This window comes from Zea mays, chromosome 8 (assembly GCF_902167145.1).
Source record: "Zea mays cultivar B73 chromosome 8, Zm-B73-REFERENCE-NAM-5.0, whole genome shotgun sequence".
Taxonomy (NCBI): Eukaryota; Viridiplantae; Streptophyta; class Magnoliopsida; order Poales; family Poaceae; genus Zea; species Zea mays.
In genome coordinates, this window is record NC_050103.1 from 15383072 (window position 1) to 15405925 (window position 22854).

The following is a 22854-nucleotide window of genomic DNA, read 5'->3' on the forward strand; positions in this document are numbered from 1 at the left end:
TGTCTCGAAACGCCGACATATATATATATATATATATATATATATATATATATATATATAGACGTGATAGCACTCAGAGGTATATTCGGTATTTGTCCATATAACTCTTTATTGGTGTTTCTCAACATATACTACTTAAAACAAAGAAATGAGTGGGGCTTGTGCCCTCAGCCCCTCACTCGGCCTTATTTGAGTCCGCCCCTGTCAATTGTGACGGCGGTTGATGGTCAAGGCACCACCAAGCACTTACGAACGGCTACTCAGCGTGATCAAGACGCTGGCCTAAATAATAATAATACTGTCAATTAATATATATTTGCACGCAACAGTGATTAGCGGCCCCACCAGTATGGCGACGACTTAAAGACTTTGACTTGTTGACTTGGGTCCTCAGTAATGGAGCACGACCAGACCACACGTCCCACACCCACTTATCAATTGGTTCTCATCTAGTAGCCAAAGGCGATGTTCGTCTTGTGCAACCATTTTCTCTATGTTTCTAGAAGTTGACAGAAAATTGATGTTTCTCGTTCTGCTTATTATCTGAACTCTAACATTACTCGATTATGAATTATAACTTATTTTTCCTCGTGGCAGACCAACAAGACTGGACAGGATATCATGCATGGCCACTAATGAATTATCGATGAAGCTCTTGATCGACACCAAAGAGGCTCAGAAAGTCTGCTTTGCTGAGGCTGGGAACGACGTTGTCGTGTTCCTCTCCACGCTCTTGTGCCTCCCTGTGACTGTGAGCACCATAATCAGCTTGGTTACCAAGGAGCGAATGGTAGTTACCTATTAAAGCTACTGAACGGATCAAGGGCAAATCAGCTATAATCTCTTTAGTCAGCTGAAGAACTGGTCTTTTCGCTTGCTACAAAGCAAAATAGATGGATACATGGACTTGCCTTGTTGTGTTACTTATTTTTTTTCTTGCAGTGATTGAATAATTTAACTAGGCTGTTGATTCCTTATACGTTTCAATTTTCAGTTGACAGATACTGAACTGGAGAGGAGGAGGAGGGGGGGGGGGCGAAAGAAAAAACAAGTCCTTATTAATTTGCATTTATCATTGTCAAAACTTTTGCATGTCTTTGTCATGATTCTAGGTGCTCAATAAACTTCACATTTGCATAGGATAGTACTTTAGTTTAATGATCCTCCTCATCGTCCATTATACCAGGACCAACTTCAAGGGCTTTTGTTCAGCGAGTTTCTGCAGGTCTTGTCATCCTAGGAACCATCACCTGCAGTTGCTTGGAATTCAGCTGCCCAACCTTCGACGCAGCTAACCAGGCTGATTTCAGCTTCAGCTAAGATCCGGAATTGCAAGCGGACTCATGCAGGCTGCAGCTTATTCTGAAACGAATTCTACTTTTCATACAGTATTTTGTTTCTATAAATTGCAGCTACAACAGTTCGAACAAAACTGGTTTAAAGCCACAGCTAATAAGCTAACATCAGCGGTCGATCATTAACAGCCCAATTGGTTGCCTGCACCATTGGCATCTGGCTCACGCCATCCTGCACCGATTGATACGCACATTTTTTACTTCCCCACACATGCAGGCCAACGAAGGTATAAAGATCTAGCCTGCATCTACGCGCACAGGTTCAAACGTTGCCATACAGCCAACCAACCACAGGTCCAGCCATGGTCAATGCATGTATGGGGCCTGGACCCAGTAGCCCGGCCAACCAATCATGCAGTAAGAGTTCGTTCTTCTGGGGAAGGTATGGCTTTCCTACTCACCAATAACCCGGCACTTCCCAGCGACAACATGCAGCCACAAAACATCATCTTTTACGGTCTCTCATATCCATCATTTAAAGGTTCACAAAAATAGATTAAAATTTGTAAATTAACCTTTTAATAATTTGTTTTTATTCTATTTATATGGACGAGCAGAAAGTGAATGTGAGAGCCTGCAAAAGTGTTTCTTTGCATCCGGATGCAAATAATTTTTTTTTCCAACAACCAGACCACCAACCGGGAACTTAGGGTAAACAACGACAGCGGCTTGATGAATGAAAAACACAAACGAAAAGGCGACCAGACGCCAAACTCGACGAGGACGACTCCTCTACCATAAGGTCAGGCCGCAGCACCGGTCACTTCTCACTTCCGGTGTAGAAACCGCTTCAAGATCTGCATCAGCTCCTCGTTCGCCTGGCCCCACCTAAGGACCGAGAAGCCGTGCTGCTCCCCCGGGAACTCGGCGAGCTCCACGTCCTTGCCCATCTCCCTGAGCCTCGCCGCGTAGAGCAGGACGCGGTCGCGGAGCACGTCGACCCCGGGCGCCTCGACGAGCACGGGCGGCAGCGCCACGGGCTCCAGGCCGGGGCTGCCGGGGCCGAACGGGTTGGCCAGCGGGTGGTCCATGCTCGCCCCGACCGGGAGCGCCATGCGCCAGAGCTGGTCGGACATGGCGACCGTCAGCGAGACGCCGTCCGGCGGGGCCGACTCGGTCGCCGTGCGCTCGACGCCGCCGAGGAACAGGGACAGGAGGACGAGCCCCGCGAGGCGCGCCGGCGCCAGGTCGACCTGCCCCGAGCCGGCCCGGACCGCGAGGTGGTGGGCCAGGTTGGCGCCGGCGGAGACGCCCGACAGGAACGTCCGCGCGAAGTCGGCCGACTCCGCGAGCCACTGCTCGACGCCGGCGCCGGCGCCGCCCGCGCCGGCGAGCGCCGCTTGCCCGCGCAGCCAGGCCAGGAACGTCGCGCCGTCCTCGATCGCCGCCGGGAGGCGGTGCTCGGGGGCGAGCCGGTACTGCACGGAGAGGACGAGCGCGGGGAGGTCGGCCGCGAGGCGTCGGCGCAGGTAGTCGGCCCCGCCGAGCTCGTCGTAGGAGCCGACGCAGTAGCCGCCTCCGTGGAAGTGCACCAGCACCGGGAGCTTGCTGTCCCCGGCGTCCGCCGTTGGCCTGTACACGCGGACCTTGAGGCCGCGCGCCGCGTCGTACACGGCGTCCTTCCACTGAACCCCCGGGACGTCCGGGAAGGGCTTCGGCGGCAGCAGCGCCGCCTCGTCGCCGCGGACGACGGTGCCGTCGCTAAGGAGCTGGATGGCCCCGAAGAAGTCCTCCACGACGTGCGGCGCTGTGTCGCCGGACATGTTGGTTGGTTGGTTGGTTGGTTGGTGGTGATCGTCACGAGCTCACGATTGGCTTTGGATCTAGGTGGTTGTGTGGATGAACTGAAGAGGAAGAGTGAGGTGAAATCCAAGGTCCTCGCTGTTTGTCTACTGGCGCACTCGCATTATCTTTATGGATTCGGATCCGCGTCATCGCGCGGCGCAGAGGCATGTGGACATGTTAGTGGGCAGTGCGTTGACCGCCTCATTTGGGCTTCTTTTTGCTTTACCATAATGAGGTTTTATATGGGCCGATGTTAGATTAGGTTGGGCCAGTACGCGTGGGCCAGAAAATAAGCTTAACATTCCAGGCCATCTTGCGGAATGTTTATTTGATGGTGGCACCGTCGCATAAAGCCAAGTGAAAAAAACTCTATGGCGGTTATTCATTCGACTACAGACGCTGAGACGCAGACGGTGTCCAAATCCAAACTTGCCATGCTCTATACTCCTACATAGACCATGTGATTGATTACCTGTACTGTCTGTTCTTACAAAGTAAATTGTTTTAAGATCATTTAGCTGCACCCACATATATGCGAACCTGCACGTAGGCCGGTAGACAAACAACCATCCAATCATGTGCAGAGAGAATCAAGCGAAGTAAGGTTTCAAGAACCAGACGTTTTTATTAAACTAACTGACCAAACACCATTTCACTTTAAAAAAAAACCAAAGTGACCAAACAGCAAACGCCAGCTTATTCTGCACTAGTAGTTTCACTCCACGCCGTTCTCTGTGTAAACAAAGCGCCGCACGACTCGGATGAGTTCGTCGGTGCCCTCGCTCCAAGGCTGGCGGGAGAAGAAGGCGTGCTCCTGCCCCTCCAAGACGTAGACCTCCACGGGCTTCCCCATCTCCCGGAGCCTCGCCGCGTAGCGCAGCACGCGCTCGTGGAGGAAGTCGCGGCCGGCGGACACCACGAGCACCCGTGGGAACGCCACGGGGCCTAGCGCGCGGCTGTCGGGGCCGAACGGGTTCGTGGCGGGGTGGTCCATGGTCGCGCCGGCCGGGAGCGACAGGCGCCACATCTTGTCGGCCATTTCGGGCGTGAACGGCGCACCGGGCGGCGGCGAGGCCTCCTCGGCCGCGGTGCGCACGGCCCCGCCGAAGAACGGCGTCAGCAGGAGGTACCCGGCGACGCGCAGCGGCGCGAGGGCGAGGGCGAGCTGGCCGCCGGACGACCCGTGCCTCACCGCGACGTGGTGCGACATGTTGGCGCCGGACGACTCGCCGGCGACGAACACGCGGGTGAAGTCGGCCGACTCGGCGAGCCACGGATGGCGCTGCTCGCGTAGCCAGGACAGGGCGGCCGCGGCGTCGTCGATGGCGGCGGGGAGGCGGTGCTCGGGCCCGAGGCGGTAGTCGGCGGAGATCACGACGGCGGGCAGCTCCGACGCGAGGCGGAGGCTCCCGGCGTGGAAGTTGGGCTGCGAGAACGTCCCCAGACAGAACCCGCCGCTGTGGAAGTACATGAGCACCGGCAGCTTCTTCTTCTTCTCCTCCTCCCTGGCGGCGTCACCGGCGGTGGCGGTGGCCGCGGCCGGACGGTACACGCGTAGGCTGAGGCCGTGCGCGGCGTCATACACGACGTCCTCCCACTGGACGCCCGGGACGTCAGGGAAGTGCTCGCCGGACGGTCGCAGCACGGCGGGGTCGGAGCGGACGACGGTGCCGTCGCTGAGAAGCTGGATGACGCCGCGGTAGTCCTCGACGACGCGTGGTGCCGGAGCACTGGACATGGTGCTCGACTCGACTGCGTGAAACGGCAGTTCACCGATGATCCAAGGTTTCAAGAATTGAAGGTGTATCTTGTATTCCTGCCATTTATATAAAAGGGAAACTACTACTGCAGCTAGTTGCAGTTGCAGTCGTCGTTATGACTTGTCAAAAGATCGTTTTGTGTACACCGAACTCAGGTGGCGGTGGTGAGTGTGCAAGCTGTGGTAGGTTTGGGCTCCGATGGGAATTGCTTGGGGTGGAAGAAAAGAGAAGTGTACATGATGACACGATGCATATATTAAATCAATCTAAAGTTGACAATCAAGGTTCAATACGTACGTATACCATAACAATGAAGGTTTAATATGTGCACCATGTGCACCACAGACTTCCATGTACTAATGATATTTTTTTCCGGCTGAGAAATTTATAAATCTCACATAGACTCGTGTATCAAAGAGGCATTCCCGCTATTGTTACACCAAATTCATACAGGTCCTGGCAGTATTGTTTTCGAGCCCGATATACTTTCAGCCCATAGTGATAATAAATATTTTGGATCATCGAAATGGTGCTTCCCAGCCCATCCTCGGACCGATGTAGCCCATGTTATGCTAAACTGTCATGTTAGGAGGAAGATGAATAAGTTTATTAAATTTAGGATCTATGAAGTGGCAGAATCCTTCCACCGGGACGACTCGACTTCACATTGATTTGGACGATTTTCACCAAATTAATTCTCAACTGGTTTAGAAGCGAAGCGTTTAGCTGCCAGAAATTAATTCTCACGGCCAGAATCCGATTTTAAGCTGAAACAAATATCCCTTTGTTTGCATATGCTGGACCAGACAAAGCGAAGCTCTATTGGTAGGTCGAAATAAGGAAAATGTAAGAGTAATTAATCCTAACAGTTTACTCCTATTCAACAGGATTTGTCCGTTCTATGTTGTGTCAAACTTTAAGGGCATGTTTGGTAACAAGTGAATCAGAGGGGATTGAAGGGCTAGAATCTTTTACTATTTGGTTTCCAAACGAACCCTAAATGCAAGGTAGACCCTTTATCTCTCTATGTGTGTCAGACTATACATGTGTTCTCTGAGCAAAGTAACCAGTCAATTGCTCAGGCTATTTGCTTGGCTTTCATGTCTTTTTCGCATGTTTCCCTTCGCCTCGGTAACGCGCGGGCTACAGTGGGGAGTCATGATGAAAGCAGCCCCAGCGACATAGGGAGTCAATGGTCTTGCATCGGTAAAGCGCGAGTTACTGTGCGGCCTGCGTACTGCGGACGGACCGCCTACCAATTGGGCGGGCAGGTACACGTCTTGTCCGTAGTTAATGCAGAGGTGCTTCACACCTTAAGCCTGACATCAGGCTTTCCCCGATAGCTTACGTCACGCGTCGTAGAACACGTGACAGCACTAGGTCTCGTGTTGTGTGGGGACTGGTGACTGGGACCGCCCTTCCACGTGATAGCTCCGAACCGCTCTTGGCTGGGGGTCTGGAAGGCATTCGGGGGAGGCCTCGTTTTCTCCGATGTTGGCCAGCACGTGGCAGCACCGGACCCCCTTAGGGTAGAGATTCGGGTGTCCCGCCACGAGGGTTAGGGCCATTTTCGGGGGTCTGACCCCCGGGCATAGGTTCCAAGAGCCCTCTTCTTCAAGGCATGTGGCGAACCTGGACCCCTTCGCTGTGGTTCCAGAGCACTGATTATAGGTGTTGGTCTTCACCCGAAACCAGTGACCTTACTAGGCAGGCGCAACCAATGGGCTAGGACGGACCATCATTAGCATGGTGACTAAGGGTAGTCCGGAGGGTCCGTCTTGATCTAGATTAGTGGGTAGCCCAATCTTAAGGTACCGATAGGTATTATTTCCACAAATAATCAATTTAGGAATCCTTCTACTTATTTCTTCGAATTTCAATTTGAATTCCACTTTCAAAGTTTAAATCTGATTTTTTAAACTACCAACATCACAATTTATTTATTTATTTTAGAAATAAAAAATATTATAAAGGTAAGGAATCAGATTTAAGATGGTTAACTGAGAGCACCTAGAGGGGGGGGGGGGGTGAATAGGTGATCCTGTAAAAAACTTGAAACTTAATGCCACAAAACTTGATTAGGAGTTAGCACAATAAAGCCAAGTGGCTAGAGAGGAGTTCTTGCAAAACACAATAACCACAAGACGATCAACACAGATAAGTACAGTGGTTTATCCCGTGGTTCGGCCAAGTCCAACACTTGCCTACTCCACGTTGTGGCGTCCCAATGGACGAGGGTTGCACTCAACCTCTCTCAAGCGGTCCAAAGACTCACTTGAATACCACGGTGTTTTGCTTTGTTTCACTATATCCCGTTTGCGAGAAATCTCCACAACTTGGAGCCTCTCGCCCTTACAATTTGATGTTCACAAAGAAGCACGGAAGTAAGGATGGGATGACCAACGCACACAAGACACAAAATCAGAGCACAAATACGCACACAAGTCACAACTCGAGCTCACAACACAACCCGAAGAGTTCTCTACTCAAATGGAGCTCTAGTTGCTATCACAAGGAATCAAATGCGTGGAATTGGAGCCTTGGTGCTTAGGAATGCTTAGAGAATGCTTGGTGTTCTCCTCCATGCGCCTAGGGGTCCCTTTTATAGCCCCAAGTCAGCTAGGAGCCGTTGAGAGCATTCCAGGATGGCAATTCTTGCCTTCTGTCGCCTGGCGCACCGGACAGTCTGGTGCACCACCGAACACTGTCCGGTGCGGATTTCTTTCCTGTTTTGGCGCAGCTGACCGTTGGCGATTTGGAGTCGTTGGCGCACCGGACAGTCCGGTGCCACCTTCAGACCGTTGGCCCGGCCACGTGTCACGCGCGGATTGCGCGGCCGACCGTTGGCTCGGTCGACCGTTGGCTCACCAGACAGTCCGGTGCACACCGGACAGTGCGGTGAATTTTAGCCGTACGCCGCCGATGAATTCCCGAGAGCGGCCTTTTCACCAGAGCCAGCCTGGCGCACCGGACACTGTCCGGTGCACCACCGGACAGTCCGGTGCTCTCAGACTGAACTGTCTTTGGCTGAACAAAGCCATCTATTTTCCAAATTGATTTCTCCTGTTTCCAGTACTTAGACACAATACATTAGTCCTTAAAACAAAGTACTAAGTCTTAGACACATACCTTTATGTTGATTTTCACTTTGTCCATCATTTGGCATAGATTAACACATGACCACTTGTGTTGGCACTCAATCACCAAAATACTTAGAAATGACCCAAGGGCACATTTCTCTTTCAATCTCCCCCTTTTTGGTGATTTATGCCAACACAACAAAAAACAACTAAAAGAAGTGCAACATCAATGCAAACGAAAACACAAATTTGTTTTGATTCAAATTTGGCATATTTGGATCATTCTTTGCCACCACTTAGTTTGTTTTTGCAAATCGAACTCAATTTCCTATCTCTAAGTCAAATTCACTTGCAGAGACATAAAGAGAGGTATTTCAAGAGAAATTGATCAAAGATTCAAAAACTCCCCCTTTTTTCCATAATCAAGCATTCTCCCCACAAGAGACAGACTTTTAGCACTAAGAGACAATAAGAGTATTTTGACAAAACAAAACTCTACTATTTTCAAAATTCTCAAGTGGTAGCTGATCCATTTGTTGCTTTGGCCCTTAATTTTCTCCCCCTTTGGCATCAAGCACCAAAACGGGATCATTTTTGGCCTTTAAACCTCATTGCCTCACCAAAATTGTCAATTAAGATCAAAAGGCAATAAGAGACACTGAGATGAACTTGGAGTAAGTTACCCTCTCATTGGAGTGCAGTGGAAGTCTTTCATGGTCCAAGTCCATCTTTCCCTTTCAATCCACTTTTGAGACTAAATCAAGCAAGCCCAAACACATGGTTAGTCTCAACGAGTCAAGTTGTAGCACATCTCCCCCTAAATATGTGCATCACTTGCAATTTGACTTGTGAGGTCCGGGGAGTGCTTGTACAACTTGAGCACCATAAATACACAACAAAATGCTTAAGGAACATGATCAAGGCATAAAAACACATGTATGCTATAAATCAATCCAAGTTCCGCGAATCTAAGACATTTAGCTCACAACGCAGCCTGCAAAAGGTCTTCTCATCTAGAGGCTTGGTGAAGATATCGGCTAGCTGGTTCTCGGTGCTAACATAAAACACTTCAATATCTCCCTTTTGCTGGTGGTCTCTCAAAAAGTGATGTCGGATGTCAATGTGCTTTGTGCGGCTGTGCTCAACAGGATTGTCCGCCATACGGATAGCACTCTCATTGTCACATAGGAGTGGGACTTTGCTTAGATTGTAGCCAAAGTCCCTGAGGGTTTGCCTCATCTAAAGTAGTTGTGCGCAACACTATCCTGCGGCAACGTACTCGGCCTCAGCGGTGGATAGGGCAACAGAGGTTTGTTTCTTAGAACTCCACGACACCAGGGACCTTCCTAGAAATTGGCACGTCCCTGATGTACTCTTCCTATCGACCTTACATCCAGCATAATCGGAGTCTGAATATCCAATTAAGTCAAAGGTAGACCCCTTTGGATACCAGATCTCGAAGCAAGGCGTAGCGACTAAATATCTAAGAATTCGCTTCACAGCCACTAAGTGACACTCCCTTGGATCGGATTGAAATCTAGCACACATGCATACACTAAGCATAATATCCGGTCTACTAGCACATATATAAAGCAAGGAACCTGTCATGGACCGGTATGCTTTTTGATCAACGGACTTACTGAAAGGGAATTAGGCTTACACCTATTTCCTAAACTGATTTTGGTGGTTGAATTGCCCAACACAAATAATTGTATACTCCTATATTTGTATATCTTGTTCTAACCACTAATCAAGGGATCTAGTTGGGGGATAAAGTTTTAATTTTCAGGTTTCGCCTATCCACCCCCCTCTAGGCGACTTTCACTTACCTCCTTTGTTGAGGTCGACGTGTCCGTCAGTTCCCATTGGAGTCTTTGCGGGCTTGGCGTCCTTCATCTCAAACCGCTTGAGCAAGTCCTGCGTATACTTCGTTTAGGAGATGAAGGTGCCGTCCTTGAGTTGCTTCACTTGGAACCCAAGGAAGTAGTTCAACTCGCCCATCATCAACATCTCAAACTTTTGAGTCATCACCCTGCTAAACTCTTCACAAGACTTTTGGTTAGTAGAGCCAAATATTATGTCATCGACATAAATTTGGCACACAAATAGGTCACCATCACATGTCTTAGTAAAAAGAGTTGGATCGGCTTTCCCAACCTTGAAAGCATTAGCAATTAAAAAGTCTCTAAGGCATTCATACCATGCTCTTGGGGCTTGCTTAAGTCCATAGAGCGCCTTAGAAAGCTTACACATGTGGTCGGGGTACCGTTCATCCTCAAATCCAGGGGTTGCTCCACGTACACCTCCTCCTTGATTGGCCCGTTGAGGAAAGCGCTCTTCACGTCCATTTGAAACAATCTGAAATAATGGTGAGCGGCATAGGCTAACAATATGCGAATTGACTCTAGCCTAGCTACAGGAGCAAAAGTCTCCTCAAAGTCCAAACCTGCAACTTGAGCATAACCTTTTGCCACAAGTCTAGCCTTGTTCCTTGTCACCACTCCGTGCTCGTCTTGTTTGTTGCGGAACACCCACTTGGTTCCCACAACGTTTTGCTTGGGACGTGGCACCAGTGTCCAAACTTCATTTCTCTTGAAATTGTTGAGCTCCTCCTGCATGGCCAACACCCAGTCTGGATCTAGCAAAGCCTCTTCTACCCTGAAAGGCTCAATAGAAGAGACAAAAGAGTAATGCTCACAAAAATTAACTAATCTAGAGCGAGTAGTTACTCCCTTGCTAATATCACCCAATATCTGGTTGTCGGGATGATTCCTTTGAATCGTCGCTCGAACTTGAGTTGGAGGGGCTTGAGGTGCTTCTTCCTCCATAACGTGATCATCTTGTGCCCCCCCCTGATCACATGCCTCTTCTTGATAAACCTGCTCATCATCTTGAGTTGGGGGTTGCACTATTGTTGAGGAAGAAGGTTGATCTTGTTCCTTGTGTTCCTGCGGTCGCACGTCTCCAATCGCCATGGTGCGTATTGCGGCCGTTGGAACATCTTCCTCATCTACATCATCAAGCTCACTTTGCTCTCTTGGAGAGCAATTAGTCTCATCAAATACAACATCGCTAGAGACTTCAACCAAACCCGATGATTTGTTGAAGACTCTATACGCCTTTGTATTTGAGTCATAACCTAACAAAAACCCTTCTACAGCTTTAGGAGCAAATTTTGAATTTCTACCTTTCTTTACCAGAATGTAGCATTTACTCCCAAAAACTCGAAAATACGAAACGTTGGGTTTGTTACCGGTTAGAAGCTCGTATTACGTCTTCTTGAGAAGGCGATGAAGGTAGACCCGGTTTATGGCGTGGCAAGCCGTGTTCATAGCTTCTGACCAAAACCGCTCGGGCGTCTTGAATTCTCCAAGCATTGTCCTCGCCATGTCTATGAGTGTCCTGTTCTTCCTGTCTACCACACCATTTTGTTGTGGTGTGTAGGGAGCGGAGAACTCGTGCTTGATTCCTTCCTCCTCAAGGTACTCCTCCACTTGAAGGTTTTTGAACTCGGACCCGTTGTCGCTCCTTATCTTCTTCACCTTGAGCTCAAACTCATTTTGAGCTCTCCTTAGGAAGCGCTTGAGGGTCCCTTGGGTTTTAGATTTGTCCTGCAAAAAGAATACCCAAGTGAAGCGGGAAAAATCATCAACAATTACTAAACCATACTTACTTCCCCCGATGCTGAGGTAGGCGACGGGTCCGAAGAGGTCCATATGCAACAGCTCCAGGGGTCTTGATGTGGTCATCACATTCTTGCTATGATGCGCACTTCCCACTTGTTTACCTGCTTGACAAGCTGCACAAGGTCTATCTTTTCAAAATGCACATTTGTTAGACCTAACACATGTTCTCCCTTTAGAAGTTTGTGAAGGTTCTTTATCCCCACATGTGCTAAACGGCGATGCCACTGCCAGCCCATGCTAGTCTTAGCAATTAAGCATGCATCTAGACTGGCCTCCTCTTTTGCAAAATCAACTAAGTAGAGTTTGCAGTCTAATACACCCTTAAAAGCTAATGAACCATCACTCCTTCTAAAGACAGACACATCTATATTTGTGAATAAGCAATTATATCCCATATTACATAATTGACTAACGGACAACAAATTATATCCAAGCGATTCAACTAAAAACACATTAGAGATAGAATGCTCGGAAGAAATTGCTATTTTTCCTAGTCATTTAACCTTGCCTTGATTCCCATCACCGAATATGATTGAGTCTTGGGAATCTTTGTTCTTGACGTAGGAGGTGAACATCTTCTTCTCCCCCGTCATGTGGTTTGTGCATCCGCTGTCGATAATCCAGCTTGATCCCCCGGATGCATAAACCTGCAAGGCAAATTAGGCTTGGGTCTTAGGTACCCAACTCTTGTTGGGTCCTACAATGTTAGTAACAATTGCCTTAGGGACCCAAATGCAAGTTTTATCTCCCTTGCATTTTGCCCCTAATTTTCTAGCGACCACCTTCTTATCCTTTCTACAAATAGCAAAGGAAGCATTGCAAGCATGATAAATTGTAGAAGGTTCATTACTTGTTTTCCTAGGTACATGAACAACATTTCTTCTAGACATAACACTTTTCTTAGCCAAATTTCTTTCATGCATAATGGAAGAACTTGAAGCAAACATGGCATTTGAATTACAACTCCTATTATAATGAACATTTCTAGAATATCTCTTATCACCATAAATGAAAGCATGATTCTTTTGACTACTATTAGTCATAGGAGCCTTCCCTTTCTCCTTGGCGGGAATGGGAGCCTTATGACTTGTTAAGTTCTTGGCTTCTCTCTTAAAGCCAAGCCCATCCTTAATTGAGGGGTGTCTACCAATCGTGTAGGCATCCCTTGCAAATTTTAGTTTATCAAATTCACTTTTGCTAGTCTTAAGTTGGGCATTAAGACTAGCCACTTCATCATTTAACTTTGCAATAGAAACTAGGTGTTCACTACAAGCATCAATATTAAGATCTTTACACCTATTGCAAATCACAACATGTTCTACACAAGAGTTAGATCTATTTGCTACTTCTAGTTTAGCATTTAAATCATCATTAATACTTTTTAAACTAGAAATTGTCTCATGGCAAGTAGATAGTTCACAAGAAAGCATTTCATTCCTTTTAACTTCTAAAGCAAGAGATTTTTGTGCCTCTACAAATTTATCATGTTCTTAATACAAAAGATCCTCTTGCTTTTCTAACAATCTATTCTTATCATTCAAAGCATCAATCAATTCATTGATCTTATCGATTTTAGTTCTATCTAAGCCCTTGAACAAACTAGCGTAGTCTATTTCATCATCGCTAGATTCATCATCACTAGAAGAAGCATAAGTAGAGTTTCGAGTGTTTACCTTCTTCTCCTTTTCCATGAGGCAGGTGTGATGCTCATTGCGGAAGAGGGACGGTTTGTTGAAGGCGGTGGCGGCGAGTCCTTCGTCGTCGGAGTCGGACGAAGAGCAATCCGAATCCCACTCCTTTCCAAGGTGTGCCTCGCCTTTAGCCTTCTTGTAAACCTTCTTGTTCTCTCTTTTCCCATTCTTTCCTTGTTCCTGTTCACTATCATTATCGGGACAGTTAGCAATAAAGTGACCAATCTTACCACACTTGAAGCAGGAGCGCTTTCCCTTCGTCTTGCTCCTTTTGGGATGCTCCTTGCGACCCTTTAGCGCCGTCTTGAAGCGCTTGATGATGAGTGCCATTTCTTCCTCATTGAGCCCCGCCGCCTCAACTTGTGCCACCTTGCTAGGTAGCGCCTCCCTGCTACTTGTTGCTTGAGAGCGATGGCTTGAGGCTCATGAATTGGACCATTCAATGCCTCATCGACGTATCTTGCCTCCTTGATCATCATCCGCCCTCTTACGAACTTTCCAAGTATTTCTTTGGGCGACATCTTGGTGTACCTAGGATTTTCACGAATATTGTTTACAAGATGTGGATCAAGGACAGTGAAAGACCTTAGCATTAGGCGGACGACGTCGTGGTCCGTCCATCGCGTGCTTCCATAGCTCCTTATTTTGTTGACGAGGGTCTTGAGCCTGTTGTATGTTTGGGTTGGCTCCTCCCCCCTGATCATTGCGAACCTTCCTAGTTCGCCTTCCACCAACTCCATCTTGGTGAGCATGGTGACGTCGTTCCCCTCATGTGAGATCTTGAGGGTGTCCCAAATCTGCTTATGGTACTCATCCCTGCACAATGAGGCTAACAACACAATAGTAGCTTGTGCATTTTTATGAATTTGTTCATTGATGAACATGGGACTATCCGTGCTATCAAAGTGCATTCCATTTTCTACTATCTCCCATATACTTGGATGGAGAGAGAACAAGTGGCTACGCATTTTGTGACTCCAAAATCCGTAGTCCTCTCCATCGAAGTGAGGCGATTTACTGAGGGGAATGGAAAGCAAATGAGCATTGGAATTTTGCGGAATACGAGAATAATCAAAGGAAAAGTTTGAATTAACCGTCTTCCTTTTCTCGTAGTCGTTGTCGTCGTCGTCCTTTTGGGAAGAAGAGGACTCGTCGCTGTCGTCGTAGTAAACGATCTTCTTGATGCGCCTCTTCTTGTTCCCGTCCTTCTTCTTATGACTTGAGCCCGAGTCAGTGGGCTTGTCGTCTTTCGGCTCATTGATGAAGGACTCCTCCTTGTCATTGATCACTATCCCCTTTCCCTTAGGATCCATCCCTTCGGGCGATTAGTACCTTTCTTGAAGAGAACGGCTCTGATACCAATTGAGAGCACCTAGAGGGAGGGTGAATAGGTGATCCTGTAAAAAACTTGAAACTTAATGCCACAAAACTTGATTAGGAGTTAGCACAATAAAGCCAAGTGGCTAGAGAGGAGTTCTTGCAAAACACAATAACCACAAGACGATCAACACAGATAGGCACAGTGGTTTATCCCGTGGTTCGGCCAAGTCCAACACTTGCCTACTCCACGTTGTGGCGTCCCAATGGACGAGGGTTGCACTCAACCCCTCTCAAGCGGTCCAAAGACCCACTTGAATACCACGGTGTTTTGCTTTATTTCACTATATCCCGTTTGCGAGGAATCTCCACAACTTGGAGCCTCTCGCCCTTACAATTTGATGTTCACAAAGAAGCACAGAAGTAAGGATGGGATGACCAACGCACACAAGACACAAAATCAGAGCACAAATACGCACACAAGTCACAACTCGAGCTCACAACACAACCCGAAGAGTTCTCTACTCAAATCAAGCTCTAGTTGCTATCACAAGGAATCAAATGTGTGGAATTGGAGCCTTGGTGCTTAGGAATGCTTAGAGAATGCTTGGTGTTCTCCTCCATGCGCCTAGGGGTCCCTTTTATAGCCCCAAGGCAGCTAGGAGCCGTTGAGAGCATTCCAGGAAGGCAATTCTTGCCTTCTGTCGCCTGACGCACCGGACAGTCCGGTGCACCACCGGACACTGTCCGGTGCGGATTTCTTTCCTGTTTTGGCGCAGCCGACCGTTGGCGATTTGGAGCCGTTGGCGCACCGGACACTGTCCGGTGCACACCGGACAGTCCGGTGCCCCTTTCAGACCGTTGGCCCGGCCACAAGTCATGCGCGGATTGCGCGGCCGACCGTTGGCTCGGCCGACCGTTGGCTCACTGGACAGTCCGGTGCACACCGGACAGTCCGGTGAATTTTAGCCGTACGCCGCCGCCGAATTCCCGAGAGCGGCCTTTTCACCAGAGCCAGCCTGGCGCACCGGACACTGTCCGGTGCACCACCGGACACTGTCCCACTACTACAGGAAACCTCTGTACAGGCGGTCCGGTTAGCCTCTACACAGACGGTTCCATGAACTGCTTGTGGTGCACCGACTGTGATGTAAAACAACATCACAAGTGGTCAATCAAAAATCGCCTGTGAAGACAGACATCACAGGCGGTCCAGTTCAAAGGAACCGCCTATGATAGACACACATCACAGGCGGTTTTTAATATAAGTCCGACTGCATACAATATAAATCACAGACGGTTTTTTAATATACAGATTCATATACAGAATTTTCAAACAGATTATACACAGATTTCATGCACAGATTCACACAGATTGCATACACAGATTTATACATATCAAGTTCCATAATACACAGATTCATCCACATATCAAGTTCCATCATCATACACAGATTTATACACATATCAAGTTCCATAGACAACTAAACATCTCAAAGTTCCATAGACAACTAAACATCTAAAGTTCCTAACTAAAGACCTAAACACTGTGTGATATTGTGTACAAACTTAGTTCTAGGAATTGTTGCAAATTTCCATTTGTATTGTAGAATAGCCCTTGTTGATGAAGAACTTCACGGCGCATAAAGTAAAGCAAGTCTCTTACAACCTTAGCCACGCCGATGGAAACCATATCTCTTTCTAACCATTCAGCATTGATCTTGGATTTAGGAACCTGCAATGAAAGCAAAAAACAAGCAGTGCTAAGAGTAATGTGATGAGCAACAATATAACATAAAAATTGCAACATAGACAATGATAGCGAACTTACATCCTCACGATTGACCATGTAATGGAAGGTGACACGACACCATTCGCATACATAATAACCGCACAGGACAGTACCTGGAGGTTGTTTGTCACCATATGGAAATAATGATATTGACAAATTAGGCTTGTCCTCTGGATGTTCACCGCCAAGATCTTTCCAATAAAAACGGTATGCACTGCATATAAGAATAGCATTGTGAGATTAAGAATACATTTGTTAAGTTGTAATAAGTACAAGTGTGCAGTAATAATCATACTTCTCTAAAATCTTCAAGAAGTCATTATACATAGCCTTTTCCATTCTCAGTGAGTCGAAGACCACGACTTTACCATCCTTTGGAAAGATCATGATACAAATGTAGTGGTCACTATATAGACATAGACGAAAACACATGTTAAGATCACGATTGCCATAATTTATAGTTCAAAATTAAACCATGTCGATAACTTACTTAAAGTGGTGCAGAGCTATTATTAAGTCCTTGCCATGTTGTACATGATTATACATGGCTCGTCCAATGTATGCCGCCATTACCTTCATTTTCTTTCTCTGATTCTGTTTGACGGCTTTCTCAAATTCAGCATCGTCCAAGTCTTTGTATTCTTCTCCATGCCTCCGAGCAACTACTTTGTAGCGAGCTTGGGATATCATCAACGGGTCAAGAAACCCTGTCTTAAGTTGTTTCTTCTTATCATCCATGTATTGCATCCTACGTGTAATAGTGTTAATCGTTAGACTCTCGTTTATGTGTGCGTGTACAAAACTAACAAATATGAAAGTTTAGAGGTACTTACAAGCAAAAGAGGGTTAAGTAGTTGGTTTCCATCTTTTGTCGGTGGTACAACGACCAGAGATCGTCAAAGAATAAATGCCGCACAGGATCTATATGATCATTGCTCCAAAATGCATCTTCTGGCACAACAAATGTGAAGTCCTCGAGTTTGTATTTGTTGCTAGCCACCATGTACCACTCATGCATTCTAATCTCTGGAGTCGACAACTTAGAAAGTTGCACCGTCGTCAAGAACGACCTCCCATTCACAAATTTTGGAGGAACATCCTCCTTCTTGTATACCGAGATATTGGTTTTAAGACGTAATTATTCTCGAGTATGAATCATTCCATCTTCTTCCCATACTTCGAAATTGTCTATTTGGGACCGTGTGCCTACTCCATGAGATGCTGATTCCGCTTTTGATTGATTTGTCATAACTCTCTGCAATTTATGCAGGTAGCGTGCCACTGATTCTGACGGTTTCTTGACATCGTCAGTGGCGATTCGCTTATGAATTTTCTTTGAAATAGTTGGCCCTTCAACATTGGTGCCAACGTTTGGTTCCTTTTTGATGTTGACGTCGACATTCTGAGGAACAATTTTGTCTACGTCCCCCTCGTCGAGTTCCTTCGCAAGAGGCGATATGATTGTTTCAACGATTTTTTTGGAGGTCGGTGTCATATTTTCCTGCACCATGGGGTGTGGAATGATCGAACTATCTTTTTGTTGCATTGGTGTTGAATTCGGCTCATCACCCAACTTGATGTCGCGTCGATGCCAAAGGACCAACTCGTTCATTGCCTCCTGCAAAGTTATGATCCGCTCAACTGGAAAATCTATCTCCCAATCTTCACAACCACTGTCTGTGATTTCTAGAACTTGGACCACAACATAGTGTGGCGGGACAGGATTATCCTTGTAGTTAACAAGTCCTGGTTTTACCAAACCAGTAGCAACTTGCTTTATTTTTGTCCCAGATCGATTGATTGGAATATGAAGAAAGCAAGGCTTGTCCTCAACAATATCGTCTATAGGGTACTTGGTCAAGTCTTGCATAGATCCTACGCTGCTAGGGACTATAGGTGGACTCATGTGGCTTGGCTTGAGTTCAAATGATATGCATTCTGTTTTCTTCATTTTGTTCATCACGTCATTAATAGCCTTTTGTACCCTTTCATCAATAGTCTCTTCAAGGGTCCTTTTCGACTTCTCATGTTTCCTATATGACGACGCATACTCTGGAAACGCCTCTCTCCAGGAAATCTTAGAAGAGATTCCCCGAGCCCGTCCAGTGTGTTCAGGATTGCCTAGTGCTGCAGTTAGTATGTCATTCTCCCTCCGAGGCTTAAATTCTCCTTTTTTCTCTTATCTGCATATTCTTGAATTTTTGTCGAAACTTCGCCTACCAATTCTGGATGCAAAAGTTTGTCGTCCTCACTCAAACCTACCCGACCTAAGATCCAACAAATAGCTCGCTCATCGATATCTTTTAATATTGGGTCCAAAGTGCCGTTAGCTATAGCTTCCTCGATTATCCTGTTCCACTGCACAACTTTATGGTGATATCCGGTTGACCCCAGGCGATGGGGGTGTTTGTTCATCTTCGCTCTCTGAGAATTAGTTTCGTCCAGTTCTTTGGCCTTCAGTTCGGTCTTCTGACGAACAAATTCCTCCCACTGAGCTTGAGTGATTTTCCCCATTTTCTTGGGCGGAGGAACCTTATTCTTCTTAACAAATTCCCTATTCATCTCGGCCTTCCACCCACAAAACATCTTGGCCATAGCAGAGAGCATCGACTTCCTTACTGCATCCTCTGTGCCTTTTGGGAACTTGAATGACTCAGACAACTTAGCCCATAGCTTATTGCGGGTGTCTTCATCTAAATCCTTCCATTTTTGAAGTGTGATTGACACTATATCTCTAACAGTAGACCCGTAGGAATTTCGAAACTTTGTAACCACGTCAAGTGGTTCTTCAGGAAACCCCTCTGCATTTAGTTTTGTTACGTACATAACTGCACCTTCTTTCATCTGATTCGGACCTCGTCGCCCTCGTTTCCGCTTATGTGAAACGGATGATTCAGGCATCGGAGCATCCTCCGTGTTTCGTGTAGAACATGCATCCTCTTTCTTCTCTTCATTTGAAATCTATATAGTGAAATTAATGGCCTTTCATATATGAACATTATTTTAGAATATAGTCGACATATTTCTATTTACCTCTTCATCGTTGGGAATATAGTCGGCATCAAGCTCATCTGATGTTTTTTTCTTCCTTGGAGGTATAGGAGTACAAGGATTGTCGTCACTAGAACTATCCTCCCCGCTCCCTTCACCGGAGCTGCTCGTTGTATGCCATTCAAGTTTGGTCGCGTCTTCATCAACTTTGTTAGACGCACCGGTGCAGACCACATCCATACTAGGCTGCTCGTTGTCTGCCATTCAAGCTGGTTTCATCGATAAAGGGATATACTGTTAGTCTGATATACTGGTTCCATCAATAAGGGAACTTGGAGAAAAGGTGATTCAAAAGAAATCGAGCCCAAACCCGCCTCCGGGGCAGGATCGGGCCGGGAAGCACGGAGCAGATAGAAGTGCACTTCCCAATGCAGTAGACAGAGAAGGCATGGCTGTGATGTTATAATGCTGAAGGACCCCAAGATGAGATTATGCCCTGTCGTCCACCACTGCCCGTTATTTGTGGGCTTCATCGAGGGCGGGAAACATTTGGTGACATCAAATGACCTTCGGGCTGGGGACGTCTGCGAGCTTGTTAAGGGGCCAGACGATGGTGAGTCGGTGTACTCTGTCCGGATGTGTGGTCACAAAATTTAAAGCCGCCCCGGCTTCATCTGTGCGCTTCTCTTCTCTTATGTCGGCTACTAAGATCACTTAGCACCCCACCTAAGAGAAGAGAAGCACACACATGAAGCCGGGGCGGCTTTAAATTTTGTGACCACACATCCGGACATAGTACACCGGCCTACCATCGTCTGGCCCCCTAACAAGCTCGCAGACGTCTTCAGCCCGAAGGTCGTTTGCTATCACCAAATGTTTCCAGCCATCGGTGAAGCCCACAAATAACGGGAAGTGGTAGACTACAGGGCTTAGTCTCTTCTTAGGGTCCTTCAGCATTATAACATCACATCCATGCCTTCTCTGTCTAACTGCATTGGAAAGTGCACTTCTATCTGCGAGCTTGCTTCCCGACCCGATTCAGGCATTCCGCCGATGCCATTCTCCATATAAGTCCCAAACAGAGAATAGGGATGAGGTAGTCAAGATTGTAGGCGCTAGTGCTCAACTACTAGCATCTATAGATATGGACACAAGTCCAAATTTGGTGCTACTCGGCACCATCAATATCACTAGAAAAAAAGTACATCAAAGAGATCCACTTCCCAATAGTACTCGAAGATAGTTCATTGACTTGACACTCTCTAAGAGGTTCATACAAAATACATTATCTCTAAGAGTGAAACCTACGATACTCATATCGTGTTGTTTAGGACTAAACATCAACAACCCCTTGACTGGTCGCTATCATACTCAATTCCAAAATATTTTTCCAATATGTCGGCTTGAGTAAGGAGATCTGGGCTTGGGAGTTCCTCCAAATCATCTGCAGCTTCATCATCTTTAGCATATTGCAGGGCTTCATCTTGAATAATTTTAGCCCTCTTGAAGTCAGCATACTTTTTGATGGACAGAGCACACTTCTCAAGCATGTCGCATACATCTCCAATTTGAAACAAAGTGGTCTTAAGTGTGTACACTGATTCCGGTTCACTAGTATCCACAACCCCATCAGTCACTAGACTGCGAATGATGTCAACATGTGTCTCGATGACTCGAACTGAGGTCTCAACCATGTCAAGTGGCTCTTTTTCCATCTCTGAAACTGAAAATGACCAAGTCTCACAATCAAAAGAACAAAGGCAACAAAGGCAGGGATCAGAGGGAAAAAGAAGTCAAAGAACCCAGCTATTGGTGATGTGGTATCTTCCAGTAATTGATCGCTTAAAACGTTTGTTCTCAAATCCTAGAGAGGCTGAGCTTATGCGTTGGCATGCTGAAAATCGCAAGCAGAATAACAAACAGATTCGACACCCTGCTGATGCATCACAATGGAAAAATTTCGATCTTATGTATCCTGAGTTTGCCAAAGAAACCAGAAATGTAAGATTTGCTTTGGGTACAGACGGAATGAATCCATTTGGTGAAAAAAGAAGTGTACATAGCACCTGGCCCGTGACTTTAACGATGTACAACCTTCCATCATGGCTGTGTCACAAAAGAAAGTACATTATGTTGACTATTCTTATTCAAGGTCCGAAATCAGCTGGTGTTGATATTGATGTGTTCCTAGAACCTCTTATGGAAGATATGACAAAGCTCTGGAATGAAGGAGTTAGAATATGGGATGAGTATTGCCATGAGTATTTCAACTTAAGAGCAATTATATTTGTTACCATCCATGATTCTCCCAGTGGCGCCACACTATCAGGGCAAAAGACTAAAGGAAAGAATGGTTGTGTAGTGTGCGTCGATGGAACTGCTTCCATGTACCTTAAATCATCCAAGAAGTTGGTGTTCATGGGACACAGACGGTTCTTGATGAAGCAGCATAAGTACCGAAAGATGAAAGCGGAATTTAACAATCAACTGGAAAGTGAAGGTGCACCAAAGCCTTATAGTGGGAAACTTGTTTTTGAAATTGTAAAGAACATTCATGTTGTATTCGGAAAGGGAAAAAACAAAGGAGAAAAGAGAAAGAGAACTGACCCTTCAACTTACACAACTTTCAAGAAGCAATCAATTTTTTTCAAGTACCTCCCATACTGGAAGGATATGGAAATTTGCCACAGCATTGATTTGATGCATGTAACAAAAAATGTTTTTGACAGCATCATTGGAACCTTGCTGGTCATGCCGAGTAAGACAAAAGACGGACTCAAATCACGCAATGATCTAGTAGATCTTCAAATCAGACCGGAACTTCATCCAGTGGATAGTGGCAAAGGGAAGCCTTACCTCCCCCCAGCTAGCTACAACTTTTCAGTTGAGGAGAGAACAAAGATTTGCAAATGTTTGCGTGGGGTCAAAGTGCCCACAGGTTTCTCATCCAATATCAGCAGACTAGTCAGGATGAAGGGCTTGTCTCTATTTGGCTACAACTCTCATGACTGCCATGTGATGATGACGGTGTTCCTCCCAATTGCGGTAAGAGCCCTCGAAACAGAGCATGTCAAAGTTGTCATCACACGCTTGTGTTACTTTTTCAATGCGGTTTCACAAAAAGTAATAGCTTTAGAAGACTTGGACTATCTAAAGGCATACATCATCGAGACTATGTGCAAGCTTGAAATGTGTTTTCCTCCATCATTTTTTGATATGCAAGTACACCTAATCATACATCTCGTGGATCAGATAAAAATATTAGGGCCACTATATTTACATCATATGTTTCAATTGGAGCGATACCTGGGAGTATTAAAAGGTTATGTGCGAAATCGCGCTCACCCAGAGGGTTCAATCATGGAGGGATACACTACAGAAGAAGTGATTGAGAGCT

The 22854-nt window shown here is 46.5% G+C and overlaps 2 protein-coding genes across 2 annotated transcripts; both read right to left on the reverse strand.

Moving 5' to 3' along the window:
* Positions 1–1921: 1921 nt before the first annotated feature.
* On the reverse strand, positions 1922–3241 carry LOC100281689 (gibberellin receptor GID1L2). The gene has a single exon (NM_001154609.2). It carries the CDS (start codon positions 3116–3118, stop codon positions 2123–2125), a length of 996 nt encoding a protein of 331 aa, NP_001148081.2. The 5' UTR covers positions 3119–3241; the 3' UTR covers positions 1922–2122.
* Positions 3242–3736: 495 nt separating this feature from the next.
* Positions 3737–5171, reverse strand: LOC103634834 (probable carboxylesterase 15). Its single transcript, XM_008657424.3, has one exon. It carries the CDS (start codon positions 4876–4878, stop codon positions 3856–3858), a length of 1023 nt encoding a protein of 340 aa, XP_008655646.1. The 5' UTR covers positions 4879–5171; the 3' UTR covers positions 3737–3855.
* Between the last annotated feature and the right edge of the window lie 17683 nt (positions 5172–22854).